The 15,929-nt window shown below is 38.4% G+C and overlaps 2 protein-coding genes across 5 annotated transcripts in view; one reads left to right on the plus strand and one right to left on the minus strand.

Moving 5' to 3' along the window:
- LOC307019448 (methylcrotonoyl-CoA carboxylase beta chain, mitochondrial) overlaps window positions 1-2,167 on the minus strand; it is a gene marked incomplete at its 5' end in the record, with an annotated part of 7,321 nt that extends 5,154 nt beyond the window's left edge. Inside the window, 3 exons of the mRNA XM_079650390.1 lie at window positions 34-248; window positions 846-947; window positions 2,019-2,167. Coding sequence (XP_079506516.1) covers window positions 34-248; window positions 846-947; window positions 2,019-2,167 — 466 coding nt within the window. The remainder of the gene's footprint in view (window positions 1-33; window positions 249-845; window positions 948-2,018) is intronic.
- Window positions 2,168-4,395: 2,228 nt separating this feature from the next.
- The window catches only part of fnbp1l (formin binding protein 1-like), a 53,597-nt gene continuing 42,063 nt past the window's right edge, over window positions 4,396-15,929 (plus strand). For 2 of the 4 annotated variants that reach the window (XM_079664785.1, XM_079664786.1), the window contains exon 1: window positions 4,396-4,577. In XM_079664785.1, the coding sequence (XP_079520911.1) occupies window positions 4,554-4,577 (24 nt within the window). In that variant the 5' untranslated portion in view covers window positions 4,396-4,553. The remainder of the gene's footprint in view (window positions 4,578-15,929) is intronic. The other 2 variants (XM_079664787.1, XM_079664784.1) reach the window with 2 other exon arrangements.

A 15,929-nucleotide genomic window follows, 5' to 3' on the forward strand; every position in this document is an offset into this window, starting at 1 on the left:
TCATGCATTTTTAGACATTTTAGTTAATAATGCAGTGGGGGAAATCGACCAAATGGATCAGGGCTAATGAGAGTAGAACTGACTTTTTGTGGCAGGCGTTGCTGTTTTGTAGGTTTGCATCATACACATGTTGTTGGATGGGCTGGAGGGGCTGTTCCAGCACAGGGAAGGCACTGTGCAGAGACCTTTTCCTCTTGGCTGCAGAGCTCATACAGCGGACTGAACACTGCCAACGCTGCTCAGCCAGCCTGAAACACAAGATTCATAAACTAACTTTGTTATCACTGAAAGGAAGGGTCCACCTTTAGTCAGAAATACAGTAGGGTAAAGTGTACTACCTTTATGGCCTGTTTACAACATGACAATAGGGTAGAAAGGTGTGCAAACACAGAAGAATATTGAAAAAGTCTTGTGTTAACCGTACTGCAAGTTACAATGACAATTCTAACCAGCATATTTACTCAGATGTGGCTATTTGACATTCATTCTGGGATTTATTAGAAACAGGCATGACTTAACGGCAGTTTATCAGATATATTTACCACAAATAACCAACTTTACAGCATCATAATGACCAAATATTATTGAGTTATAGTCATGTATAACACTAATGCAATAATATCCTATAAATGTATGCTAAAGTAGTCAATTTCACTTATTTTCATTAGCTAACCTTGGAGGAGTTGAACAGAGAAAAACTATATTTTATATGATTTATTAGGAAGACCCAAGATAAACGTGCAATTATAGTTGGTATATTGATATCATAAAATATTCACAAGTTTATTCGCAATAATGGTCGGGAAAATATAATGTTTTCCTATAATTCTAAGTTAATGAATTACCTGTGATGTCTTTCCTCTGTGGTGTTTCTCAACATCCATGAGGGTGAGAGAGTGTGTGGAGGCACAAAGCCTGGACACACTTTTCCTCCGCTGCACACACTTCTTTTAGGGACAGAGAACAAACAGGAGTAGGTACAATAGCTTAGGGCACAGGTTAATATTTATTCCGACTATTTGTGTATTTTGCATTGTGGATTCTTAAAATAATTAATTACATTTGAGGTACTTGTACTTTACTTGAGTATTTCCATTTAATGCCATATATATATATATATATTATACTTATTCTCTGCTACATTTAAAAGGGAAATAATGTAATTTTACTCCACTACATTTATTAAACAGCTTTAGCCATAGATCTGTAAAAATTAAACTAGTGGAGGAACTCTTTAATTCACAAAAGAGTCTATTTTTGTAAACATATTTGACAAAAAGTAAATCAGAACTTTGTTTGTCTTCAACAGTAAAATGTTTATTGATGCAACAATCTAACCTAGAAATGTCACATCTATAAATGTAATTATAAAACACACATAAAGGCAATTTTTCTGCACATTGATTACTTTTACTGGTTATACTTTAAGTACATTTAGCTGATAATATTTTCGTACTTTTACTAAAGTAAGATTTTGAATGCAGGACTTTTACTTGTAATTAAGTATTTTGACAATAATGATTTGTTAGCATAAACAATATGATGCAATATGTCATTCATTCAACTATTTTATGAAATACTCCAATATGATGCAGTAAAATGCTACTTACAGATTAATTCGACAAATGTACCATTTTAGTAACATTTTGGATAGAGGATATGTTATATTTTTACAGTGTTATTCCTACTATTAATGTCACTTCATAATAACTATTACCTCAGTTGCAACTAAAAGATATTGAACCCAGTAGGCTGGAAATAAAAGTATGAAAGTTATAATTTAGCATGTTAAATATGATGTCAACGCTCATTTTTCTCACATTCTGTCTATTCAAACCATAGACTGTATAAAGATTCAAACACATACATCGAAACATATGTATCAGTATAGCATGCATTTAACGCAAGACAAGTGGTAAGCTAACTGCATACAAAATAAAACTATGCCAAAGGTCGTAAGGACACCTGACTGAGAAATAAATGTGTTTTTTTAAATTGGTAAAAGTAAAGAGTCTTACCTTACTATGCAGCGGTACATGTCAGTCTGCCTGCTGCAATACAGCAAATTATGCTCTTTAATAGCTAAACATTCAAACAAAACAGAGCTCGACGTCTCCTCTTCCTCCGTATTGTGCTTGTTGGTAGTTGTTGCACCTGTGATACACATTACCGCCACCTACAGGAGAATAAATCAGGTTCATCTATCTATCTATCTATCTATCTATCTATCTATCTATCTATCTATCTATCTATCTATCTATCTATCTATCTATCTATCTATCTATCTATCTATCTATCTATCTATCTATCTATCTATCTCTGTCTGTCTGTCTGTCTGTCTGTCTGTCTGTCTGTCTGTCTGTCTGTCTGTCTGTCTGTCTGTCTGTCCATCCACAGCTCTGAAAAATTAAGAGGCCCCTGCAGCATTATCAGTTTATCTGGTTTTAGTTTTTATAATAATAATAATAATAATACACTTTATTTGTATAGCACCTTTCATGCACAAAGCAGCCCAAAGTGCTTTACAGAAAAGACAAAAACAATATTAAAATAATATTAAAATTAATACAGAACAAGTGCAATATGTTTTTTAAAAAAAAAAGAAAGAAAAAGGAAAGAAAAATGTAAAATAAAAGCAAAATAGAAACAAATACAATAAAACATGGAGAATGATACTGGTGAAAATGTAAAGTTAGCCCAAATTAAAAGCTATATTAAAAACATAGGTTTTTAATGAGCTTTTAAACATTTCAAGGATGTTTGCTGTTCTAAGATCCACTGGGAGGCTGTTCCATAGTCTAGGGCCGTAAAAACAACGCAGCCTCCCCAGATCTCTTGAGTGATACCCTTGGAATTTCCAAAAGCAGGGCACTGGGGGATCTAAGGGTTCTTGTTGGAACATAAAAAGAAAACAATTAAAAAAGAAATAGTATGTATGTGTTTGAGTAAAATGAAAACTAAATATTTTATAAACTACTGACAACATTTATCTGTGTTGGAATTCAACAGACACTGGAAAGGAATGGCTTCCATGTATGTAGAGATTGAGATTTAATAAAACATTTGGAGGGGTCTCTTCATTTTTTCTATAATCTCTCTCACTACAGATGTAGTCACACATATAGGCCGCTAGAGGGAACTGTATAATCATTCATTCAAGCCTAGCGTTTCTTTTAAAAAGTAAACATATATTTGCGTATTCTAAAGAAACATTTACAACATAACACCATCATAACACACAAACTGCTACACAACACAGTAAAAATATTGCAGGGAAAGCTAATTTCTATAGTAATAAGCTACAGCTAATAGAGTCACTTAGTCACTCACTTCATTAATTATATCTGATGGTCACTCCCTAAAATAAAGCATCTATTCACAAAGTGAGTGCTTTTTTCACAACAGTTTTTATGGGACACCACAACTTTATTGCATGTCTGCAAAAGGAAATAAGTCAGCCAAAAGATTTAATTAAGGCTTCCAAACCTAGTTTTTTGTTGGAAAAGTTAAATAGGAAAAGTCAATAATGTGTAATGGCCTAATACGTCATAGAAAAATGATATGTATAAAGTAAATGTATGTGTGAAGCAATGTGTAACATTAATTGCGAACAGAAATTCCAAATGTGGTCTTTCATTTAAACTCATCAAATGAATTCATGCCAAAAGACAATCCCAAACCAAAGCAACAATTAGATAGGTCTATAGACCTATCTATATAGATACATTAAATAACTACATTTTCACAGAGAATAAGCTCATCAAAAAGCCATGTGGAAGCTGTATCCATTTCACCTATTTGTTTTTTTTGAACGCATACCAATACATGTGTATTTTAGCTTGAATGATTTGGAAAATGTCAATGAATTCAAAATGTATGTTTTTATCAGGAGTACTATTTTAGATTAATAGCTATATTTGACTACAGTAACGCAAAAATGACCAGCCCACGTTGATGTAAATCACCTAGATTCAAGGACTAAATGTAAAAAAAACGAATAAACAATTACAATGATGAAAAATAACAACTCCTGGAAAATTACTGTATGGCAGACTACAGCTAAAGGTCGAAAAGTACTTGTTATCAATATTGTAAGATACCATAGAAAGACTAAAGAAACCTAATAAGCATTTTATTCGTATGCCTTGACAGTGGATTTGTATTGATTTGAAATATCTTCTTCACTACATGGAACCAATTGATCAATATTAAATAATGTTGAGTATGCAACACTATGAATCACATACAAATAAATGCTGTGAATTGTTGCACAAGCTCATAGTTTAATCTCTTTTTTTATTTATTCATGTTTTTGTAAACATGTATCTAAACGATATGAATAAACATTTTTGGGGGGCCACTGTGATCCATGATTCCTGTTTTGTGCAGCCCTGCTGATTCAGGCGGATAGAGCTGCAGCAGAAGGAGGAGGAGAAGGAGGAGTGTGTTTGTGGGCAGACAGTCAGCAGGACCAGAGTCCCAGCGGCAGTTTAGGAGAGTCTGAGCGGGGAATTCAGCGTCCAATACGGGATAACTCAGAAGAGGGATCCGCGATGAGTTGGGGAACGGAACTCTGGGTATGTTTAAACTCTTTAAACTGTGTTTGTGACTAAGTATTTGGCTTGTTTGCGGTGTGTCCTGGTCCGGTCAACACACCGACTGTTGGGAAACCGAGTGGAAGAAAGGTGCCGTGTTACCTTTTAGCTTTGTGTGAAAAGGCGAGTGGCTAACATTGACGCTAGCTGGCCGGCTGTGCAGTTAGCCGGAGAGGCTAAAGCTAAAGCTAATCCGCGGTGCACCTTAACGGCTGTGACAGCGGCGGAACAATAGGCTGCAGACACACGGGCACGGGAGCCGGGGCGGGCGTCACGCTGCTTTCTCCGCCTGGTTACTTATAAACTTGAATTATATAAAAACTGCCGAATTTATGTTTTTGTTTTATTGGCTAGTTACAAAGTTGTATGTTGAGGTTTATTTGAGTGTCACACCCTGTCTCAAGGAGAAGCTGGCAGGGATTCTCGGTAGCAGAATCCCGACACAGACCTCCGTCCTGTTCGGTTTACCTAAAATGAACATTACCTTCAAAGCTACTGGTTTATCTGAAGGGCATCAAATGGCCCTTTGTTGCCACTTATCCAATCTTTTGTCTTAACTTCCATGTAATTAGAAGTGGCTCATGAATCAGCCGATACAACTCAGTTCCCAACGTCTACCCTGTATTTCTGGCTTTTATAATTCAACGTGTAGCCAATACAAATTAGTCATATAATCATATTTGTATTACTTAAATCATGAGTTCCTGCTGCTCCTTTCTATATACAGTAGATATCAGAGTATGTGAACATGTCTTTTTCATTTAGTTCCTTGGGCCAAATTAGATTATGATTTGGTTTAATTTTGTGTTACAGCATAGAGATAATTTATGTAATATTTGTTTAAATTAGAGTCATATGACATACTGTGTTTTTTGGGGTGTTGGCCATCACAAGCTGTTGCAACCAGAGATGCAACCAGCAGCATCCTCTCTGTGTGTGTGTGTGTGTGTGTGTGTGTGTGTGTGTGTAGAAAGGGGGGGGGGGGGGGGTAAATCCCCCTTAGATGATACTCCTCCAGCTGACCTCAGTGGTTATTATCTTCAGTTTAATATAAGCTATTTTTTTGCTTGCTCAGCCTTCAAATGTAACATGACCATGCTGCTACAGACAAATAGATAACTGTTTGCTTGTCTGTGATTCCAAAGGATTGCATACACAATACAAATGTGATTTGTCAGTATTTCATTTTTTTGTTGTTGTTATCTTCCATTCATGTTATCCATCTCTTTTTTAATCTCTTTTTTCTGGGATTTTTTAGACTGTTTCTAAAGGCGTAATGTAGTTTCAGCCAATGTGTTTATCTGAAAAATATTGACTTATAGTTTTCTGTTTCTAGGCCATTTAATTTAGTTCATGAAAACGTATCAGTCGCAATAATGGTATAACAAGAAACGGGTCCTCATAAAATGTCCAAAAATGTCAATCACAAGCATTTAACCAATCGTATTTTCAGATGTCAATATTTTGTTTATTTACTAAAGCTCTATATCACATACAATTCTTTAAACTAAGCTCTAAGAGAACACTCCCAGTGTGAATCAATATGACAAGAAAAACAACCATATAGTTTTAGTAAAGCTTTAGTAAAAGTTTCTACATTTTAAAGTAAAAATGATGTTCACTTAATCTTTGCATCTTTTCATCAGTGCTGCAGCAAGGCTAATCATGATCTGTTGAGTGGGGGAACGCCTGCTGACGGGTCGTCATAATCCCCCCCAATCCAATGATGAGATGAATGTGTTGGTTGCCTGATGTCAGATTACACATGATTGGCTGCCTGATGTCAGATTACGGATTATTGTCCACACAGTGGGGTGTTAAACTACTGTGTTTAACAGATGACTGACTATCTAATGTCAGATGTTATACAATATTGTCTGTCTAATTAAGTAGTAGGTGCTTGGCTGTCTGATCTCAAATGAAACCTGATTGGCTGTCCAATAGAATATATTACAGTCTTTGGCCAAATATTGATTGATTGATTGATCAAATCAATCAATCAATCACATTTTTATAAACTGTGGAAGTTGTCTGCGCCATCTTGAGTAGCGTCCCATTGCGCTTATTTCTGCCGGAGGATCGAGGAGTGATAATGGAGGAGCGATGATCGAGGAACCACCAGACCATCCTCCGGTGAAATCCTCAGGCACTCGCAACGCCCCCTTACTGTGTATCGCTCACTGATTGGACGATGCAGTGCATGCACAGATCTGATGCTTCTTGACATGAGAGCAGTTTCCCAGCGGAGTGAAGAAAATACATGAAACTCACGAGAGTCACTCCTTAGTTTATACCATGTTTTGTTTCAATTAATGTATAATTTAGTTACAAATATGTGATATATCTGAACAACAAAGTGGTCAAAAATAATTTAATTCATTTATTGGAAACATTTTCATGATCGCTTTTTTCGTTTATTCATTTTAAGAATGGCGTTTATCTTTTTTGAGAATGAGTTCTCATTTTATTTTATTTATTTGGATCTACAACAGATGATACAAATGTATATGTCAGTAAATGTGTACTAACAGAGGTGGGGGGTGTGTGACAACGGGGACAGAGCTGCTGTCAGACATCAGCTGTGCGGTGTCATCACAAACGGACGTCGCTTCACGTGACGCTCCGGAGGAAAGGACGTCCCATTGCTCTTAAAACTAATTTCCCTGCTTCTCGTGGTTTCCTTGCGTCTCTCCATGCTTCCGTGGTGGGAGGGACTAAACGCAGGGAAACGACGCAAGTGAGGGATGCAAGGATTCCATTTAAATCGACCTGAGATACAGCCAAAAACAATATCAGCTGTTAGCACTCAGAGCTCACAGCTCCTCATATCTGTTCAGAAACTAGACAAAAGTTAAACGAGTACAAACCACAGACGGTCCGTGTCATGGTGAATACAGTCGCTGGTTTATTTATGTCTGTATAGGCCGTTGTTGTGAGTGTGGACGGTCGGAGCATATACAACGTTAGCTTAGCCGATCTCCATTCAGAAAACATGCATTTTAAAAGGTTTTTCGCTTGCCGTCTGTCTGCAGACTTGTAAAAGCATTAATTCATGGTTTTTACTAACCGGTAGCAGTATGTTGTTACTTCGGCATCATTTTGAAACGTGTATTATTTACAATTAAATCACGGTTGTAGCCCCCTTGCCAGCGATTCTCTCACTAGTTTAGCATACTCAGCCCGGTTGTTGGCCCGGAAAGAACCTGGATTCTGGGAGCCAGGAACTACCCCTAGTGGAAACGCAACAAAAACGGGCTGGGTTTGGCACGGCACGCTTAAACCGTGATACGCGCTGCGGTGGAAATGCGACATTAGAGGTAACAGCTCACAGTAGCAGAAATATGTTTTATTCCTTAATTCCTATCCTTTTGATCATCGTATGAGCCCTCCGTTTTTTAGGGTGCCACAAAGTACATTCCAACCTTTGTGATTGTAAACCAATCCAATTATCATTTATGGTTTTTACAAAAAGCTTTATATGAACAGAAAGCGTCTAGCACTCAAGGCAGTATTATTATATTAAATTAAGCTTGGTGCCTTTGCTTTTCCCCTGGCTCTAACCCAGGTCTTTGAGACATCAGTGATCACAAAGCAAGCAAGGAACATCCTATTACCGCGCTGGCTTCCTGCCCTCCCAGACGCACACATAAAGTAGGAAGTGTTGGTCTGAATTAAAGCTCTGTGTGCTTTTGGTGTGTGCGCTCAGTGCCGGGATGCTGCCATGCTGTGTTCTGGTCTGTCTGGTTGAGGTGAGCCGGAGGCGAGCAGAGCAGCCAAGACTGACTGAAGGACAAGAGGCTGACGGGTAGTCGTCTCACTGATCAGCCAAACTCAAAGACAAGGATAAGAGGATAGAGGAGGGAAAGGTAGAAGACGATAAAGGCTTTAAACGGCTGGCTAGACTCTTGATTTTACTTTGAGTCTGTCGGCTGTTAAACTGAGAGGAGACTAAACACCAATTGTGGAAACTGATTCAGAGCATTGAGCAGGTTCTACCCTCTTGCAGATGAAGGGGTCACAACAGTTTGCCTTTCTTTCCTTTATCTACTGTGTGTGTGGATTTTGAAGAGGCTTTTTACTGTGTTCCCTCAGGTGTTCCATGCGAGGTGTTGGAGAACAGGGTACTGGGGTTATGTGCAATCATTTGATACTTCGAGCAAGAAGGTTGTTTGTATCTTGGCATCAGGTGGCCACTGTCTCAGACAAGGCTGCGCAATATCCCCACTCCTGCTTGTGATATTTATAGATGCATATATGAAATCCTAGCCTACAGTATATTAAGGTTTTACCAACCACAGGGTAGCATCTCTGCGGCTTTCACATTGTGTTGTCTTCCTTTATGGCACTATCTAGTAAGATTTGCAGAAAGGGCAATATATTGAATATTGAAGAGACATTTGAAGTGTTGTTGTTTGTGAGACAAAGAACAAAGTGATCTTGGTGTTCGTTTTTCCACGTGTGACTCGGCTAGTTTTAGTTGTCTCACAATCAACCCTTGCAGTACTTGCACCATTTAATTCATTATTCAATCTATCATCTACTAGAAAATGCATTGACAACTATTTCTCTTTTCACGTTTTGACAGCTGATCTAACAAAACAAGCAATTTTGAAATGCTAAACAGTTAACCGATTACAATGGAAGTTCGTTCAGCAGCATTAGTGAGGCAATACATCTAAAAGTGTCTTCTAAATGCAATTAGGTTAGTCGATTGACAGAAAAATATGCTTTTGAAATGCTGTTTTCGGCCTCTCAAATATGAAAAGCTAGTGGCGGATTTGTGTGTGTCTTGATGGCTTTTAATAGACATAATTATTAATGATTAATAACAAATAGTTTGTTTTTTATGTATTTTTTGTCATTGAACAAAACCGGAAAATCTCGTAAGCCTGCCTTAACCACAGCCAATATTTCGGGAGTCTAACCAAAATCTTATTTCAAAAGTCAATGACTCAGAGACGAGGGAACCCTGGAGTGCCAAAATGCTTGTTCGAGGGTTTATGAATCATTCCTGCTATACCTTATATATTTGACTTGAGAGTATGAACGAATCAGCTCAATAAGTTCCGCCTTGATCCACCATTTTTTGTATCTGATTGTCAAGTGTTCCTGTTTTTGAGTTGGGCAGTGGTCTGGATCTTAGCAGGCCACAGCGGGTGTGAATGAATTCATGTTGAAGCTGAGGGCACTGGCCTGGACATGACAAGCTGTTACATCCAACCGGCCAAGCTCTTCAACACATTGAGTGTTATGTAGAGGCTGGGGGGGAGTTTCTTAGGTGTGAGTAAGAGAACATGTTGTTTTTTAGGCCTGGATGTGTGAGACTAATTCTTGAAGCCCACATTAGATTTCTGTATGCCCTTGGTCGGAGGGTAAATGTATTTTTTAATCAACAAAATTGTGCTAACGCGCATGTCTAGGAGACAGAGAGGAAGATGATGGTGGAAGAAGGTGTGAGAGGGCCATAAAGAGGAAGGGAGGGAGGGAGGATGTTTTTAATGACACAAGAGAAGGGAGATATTTTCACATCGTGGGAGGATGTGATTTTATGAAGGCAAGTAGAGTTTACACACACTTAATGGACTTGATGAAACATTAATGGTAGTGGAGGAGGATTGGATACTGCAACAGGCCATATTAACAGGATACATCAAGTATGAATGATTAGAGCAAAATTAGTGTACATTGTATAAAACGATCTACACAGCAGCAATAGGTGCACAACAGCAGCAGAAGCCATTCTAGTAACTTACCATTTGGCCCTTTCTTTGTTTTTGGAATGCTTTAATATATATTCTTTATTGAATATTCATCCATCAATTGTATTGAAGTGTAAATGTGGCTCAGTGGATAGTGTGCTGGACTTGGAATCAGGGGGGTAGCAAGTTCGAATCCCACTGTAGTCGGAATGTCGTTGTGTCCCTGGGCAAGACACTTCACCCCAAATTGCTCCTGTGGGGATTGTCCACAGTATTGAATGTATGTTAGTCGTTTTGGATAAAAGCGTCTAACAAATGATATGTAATGTAATGTAAATTAGGTCATTCTGATCAACAACGTATCTGTTATTACTACTCATTGTTATGTGGACACTGTATTTCGTCTTTACTTTTCATATATGAAATGATGGCAGCCATGCTAACTTTTCCATTGTTGTAATCAATACATAATTATGTTGGCGCACCTTGTATCCCAGGTATCATTTTTTATATAAATTGTGCTAACACAGATCCATACATTATCAATAATTAAATCAGAATTTGTTCATGGTGTCGGCAGTTTAGGGGATGACAAATGAACAAACAAAGGAAGGCAGTGACAAATGAGGTAATTAACTTCCAAAAGGAAGAAATGAATGATAGAAAAACAAATATATATATATCCTCTGAATCTAACTATTACTTTCTGTGGGACGCAACACAGAGCTGCTGCTTTCCCTCTCTTTATTTCAGAATCTGCCCCCAATGCTCCTCTCACCCCCTCTCTTCCTTCCTATCATCCACCCATCGCCCCCTCTCTTCCCTCTGGATGCAGTCACAGCTGTATCCACATAGCCAGCTGTTTGGCAGACAAGCTTCTTGGATTCAGACACCTGTGCACCTGTCAGACCAATGCAGTGACCCTGAATAAACCCTGTTCTCTGTCAGTGTAAATGGGCCAACCAACACGTGTTTTATGACCTGGCTTAGGGATCTTCTTCAAAATCAGGGCTTACCTGCAGGGTAATTTCTCAATTTGTGTCATGAAACATGCACACAAAGCATCGGTAGAAGCCGCCTTTGAGAGGAAGTGAATAAAGTATGGCCTATTGTTACAGTGTGCCAGATATCTGTTGCATGTCTTTTTTGGTTCATTGTGTTTCCTCATAAAGATGAATTATTATCATCATCTACAATTGTTGTATCTATTCTTGCAATATCTGTGTATATTATAATTGCTTTCCAGGAAGTAAGATCTGAATCATCAGAGACTAAAGCGCTTCCAGACGTCTCGGTTTCATGACTTATGTAGATGCAGGGTTTTGGTCAGAGTTGCAGCTGCATTCACTGTTTGCTGTCCTCCAGGAGTCACTTTGTCTGTCAACTGTTTATTAGTCAGTACAAATTCAGGATTTTGGACACATGGAAAATTGGAAGATGTAGGGAATGTTTCTTGGGAAATGTCCCTAGATTTCCAACCCAGTTATTACATTAAGCCTCTGCTGTCTGCTGTCAGTCTGCTTGTGAAACATGCTCACAGACTAGAACTCAATACTGATGACATTCCATTTTGTTGCCCTTGTTTATTGACTGTGACATCTGGTAGTTTCTATGTTTTCTATATCTATGTCCTAGGGCTGTCCCGAATACCATTTTTCGGGCTCCGGATATTCGGTAGTAATCAGCAGCGAATATTCGGTGCAGAGAGATTATTATAATTTTTTTTTGAAAATGTTTTTCTCCTAAAGGTTTCATAACACGCTCTGAATCCGAAACATCTGACAACAGCTAAGCTAGGCTACTACTTACAGCATCCAGGTGACCTTTCGGAGTTGTTGTGCCACCGTGGTAGGCCAGTTTCTTGTCGCATATGTGGCACACTGCTTGCTTCTTACCGTCGTCCAATTTTTTAAATGGTCCCACACAGCTGAAGTCTTCGGCATTTTGTGTTCAGGTGTGTGAAACGAGGTGAAGCGTGCCGTTTGCGTTAGTGACTGTGAGTGAACGCGATGTCAGGAGCACAGACTGAGATTGTATATATTTCCGCATTTTAACAGTGCAATTCAAAAGTATAAATATAGTATAAGAATATGGCAATTCACCTTTATTGATAGCATACATTTAGGGGAAAAAAAAGATTTGTTGGAAAAACAAAACAAAAACGAATATCCTAATAATGAAATTTAAACCCGAATAGTTGGCCAACGAACGAATATTTGAATATTCGGGTACAGCCCTACTATTTCCTGGCTATGGACCCTGCGGTGAACAACTTGTTGAGTTGGTTGTGTAGAAGGGAGATGTCCTCCAGCTGATGTCCTTTGGTTGCTGTGTACTAAACACATCAGCTGCCTGTCAAACCTGCTCACCTCAGCTGCACTGATGCTATCTGCCCTGTGGACGGACAACATACCAAATTACTGTAAATTGCAGATATATAACATGAAGAGCTTTTGTGAAGAAAGCCCAGTCTCTTCAGGTTGTTGGTTCAACTCCATGTTTAGTGATCTAGCTCTCGGTTTTTAGAGTACCATTACCTCCCTTAGCTACCAATGTTAGCGCGTGTAGAATAAATCAAGCTTGAATGAATCGAGAACCTTTTTGTTCCCTGTTTGTGGGTGTGAGGAACGACCATCGACTGTGTGTTTGCCATGTGACAGAAAACCAATAGCTCTTCCTTATCCCATTGTAGAGTTGATACCTCTTACACCAAAACTCTTCATGGCCCTACTCAACATGACCCCCCTACCCAAACCCTTCCTCCTTTCCCTTGGGATGAAGAATTCTCCTGCATAAAAACTTTTTATTAGAGTTTCCCACAGGCCACGATAGAAGCTTTTTAAAATGGTTTAATGTCAGTCTCGAAATAGGCTTTAGTGACGGGAAGCTGCTGTGTAAAAAAAAAGTGTTCTACCAGGATCCTTATGTTGTCTTTGTTTGAGTTAAACTGAATGTAATGGTGGTGAGAAACATGATTCAGCTTGTAATTGTTAAAATGGTGAATGCCTCTTCCTTTTCTACCTTTGACCCTATAATAGTATCATGATTATTCTGACACCACAAGTTAATCTTGGAAGTAGACTTTTTCTGAACCTTTCTTTTACACCTTGGAGTCCTCATTAGCAGTTGAGATTTTTCGCATTTGTTTGGCTGTTGGTTTACTCTAAATGTAAAAAATGGCAATCAACTTCTTACAAAAGAAAAAACTTGAAGCATGTTTATTTAACAAAGGTTAAATATCACAAAAGCAGAACATCGTAGAACCAGATAATGTGTGGTATGTGTGCTCAGCATGACCCTGAATTCACTTCAGAAACATGAATGAAACCTAGAACTCTCCTGTGAATGCAGCTGCACATCAACCCCACATGTTGTAGTGACCTAAAAGGTCACTATTCGTCTTTTGACTATAGACTTCCAGGAATCATCTCAAGGGTTCTTGTAGATCCCCAACCCCTTTTGCTGATATAGCAGTTAGCATTGTGTAAAAAAGCAATTTAAGATGCTGCCTTATCAAACAGCTGGATCTATTTGTTGTGCATTTGAACTGCTTCTGTGGTCCATTAGTCTATGTATGGGAAACACTGACTTTAGGCAGGAATTTACCACAATGCATATACCCTAAATACTGCCCTGTGCAAAATGGATGCATATGTACATGGGAACAAGCGTAACTAGGACAGCCCCCCCCTCCTTCCTTTATCCGTCTTCCTCCCTGTCCGACATACAGTCTTTTAGCATTCCAGGAAACAATGTTAATCCTAGCACCACAGGAGCTTTCCCAGGCTGTTTATTCGGCCGATGAAGTTTCAGCAATAAAACTGCTTCTCACACAGGCAAGAGGTTTTCTTGTAACCATGGTAACATGTCCATGGTTATCGCGGGCACCCGAGACAATAGTACGTCAGGTACATTCTTTATTTTTACAAACAATTATAGGAAAGATATTTGTCTGTTTTAGAAATGCTGCTTTGCTGCCTCAACCATGCCTGCCTCTTCTCCACTGACAATCCACCTCATTGCCCATTTCTGTGGCAACTTTCTTGGGGGTTACCATCCACACATCTATCTGTGTCATTCTTTTGAAAAACAACTCGCTGGCATGCCTTAAGGGAATGTTTTTTCAAAGACGCACTGCAGAGCAGGGGAAGCATCAATAACTGATATTAATGCCATTTAAGGTAGCTCTACTAGCTATAGGAAAGTTCATAATGGCCCATGTAACCCACTCCCAGACAGTGCTGACTCAAACAATGAGTAACTACAGTATTTCAGATGATATGGAGCTAATGGTTAATCTACATGACACCTATTCATGGCAAACAGGGCTTGACAGTAACGGTTGCCAGGTTGCCATTGGCAACCATTCATAAAAAATGTCAACCACTTCTTGGCCTTTGGTTGCCATCAGTGGCAACCAGTTTTTAACATAAAGAAATAAGGACAGCAAACAGCAAAATGTGTTCCCCAAAATAGATTAATGTTAATTATCTGTTGTATTAAGAGTGATATTTAATTATTGTTGTGACCACTCGGAACCTGATACTTAAGTTGCACGTTTACTGGTGTGCGCCGTGTGTTTTGTTTTACAAAAAATGGCGAAGCAAATTAAGTTGCTTGACTGTGGGGTAAAAAGTTCGGCCAACCCGTCAACATCTTAAACGAATGTTCAAAGAGATTCAACTGATAAAGCGTAAGGTAAACCCGAAAGAAAAGCAAAGAAGAATGTTGTCCATTCACTAACGGTAAAAGTTCCTTCAAAATAAGAGTCCCGATCTAATTACTACCAAAATAAAAGTGCAAAACGAAACTTTACCATATAAAATATTGGCATAAAATTATAATCACTTCTATAAAAAGGTAACACATTTTAAATATAGTTAGACATAATAAATGTAATTTACAGCATTAATCATTAATATCTAATTCTTAGCTGAATGGTTTTCATTTAATTAACATTAGAAATGTAGTCTGGCCAATCCAAGACTTCAATGCTGAAGGGCCAGTGGATCTATGGTGGGGGTCAGAACAAAGGTCAGGAAAATCCAAATTTGAAAGGGAGACAACGGATGACCGAGAAACTAGTGAATTGCTCAATTCATTTGTGAGGGATCTGTGAATAACAGGACAACAGCTGCACTACTGGTATTTTGTATACCAGCAATTGAGGGTGGACAAGTTTACTACCACTTAAGTTTCAATTAATTGTGTTAATTACTTATTGTAAAGCGGTCAAAACCACTTAAGTTTCAATTAATTGTGTTAATTACTTATTGTAAAGCATTTAAACATTGTTTTGTGTCACATGTTCATTATTAAGTTGATGTATAACTGTGTAGTATCTCAATTATTTAAAATATAAGCTGTCTAAAAATGGCAACCGTATTTTCAGTTTTGGCAACTAAAAGCTGGTGCCTGGTTGCCAGCCTGGCAACCACTTTTAAAAGTTAGCGTTGAGCCCTGGCAAAGTACACTGTGCTGGCCAGTATGTGTTGTTCTCTGCTTAAAACATGCAGACCACAGGTGAAAAAGTAAAACTGTGCGTAAGATTCACTGTCAGCATGTCACATGATAAGGTCAGCCATGCTCGGTAACTTCCTGCTGCAAGTAAAAGGGCATTTCTCTGAATCTACAT

This window comes from Notothenia rossii (assembly GCF_949606895.1).
Source record: "Notothenia rossii genome assembly, chromosome: 1".
NCBI classification, from domain to species: Eukaryota; Metazoa; Chordata; class Actinopteri; order Perciformes; family Nototheniidae; genus Notothenia; species Notothenia rossii.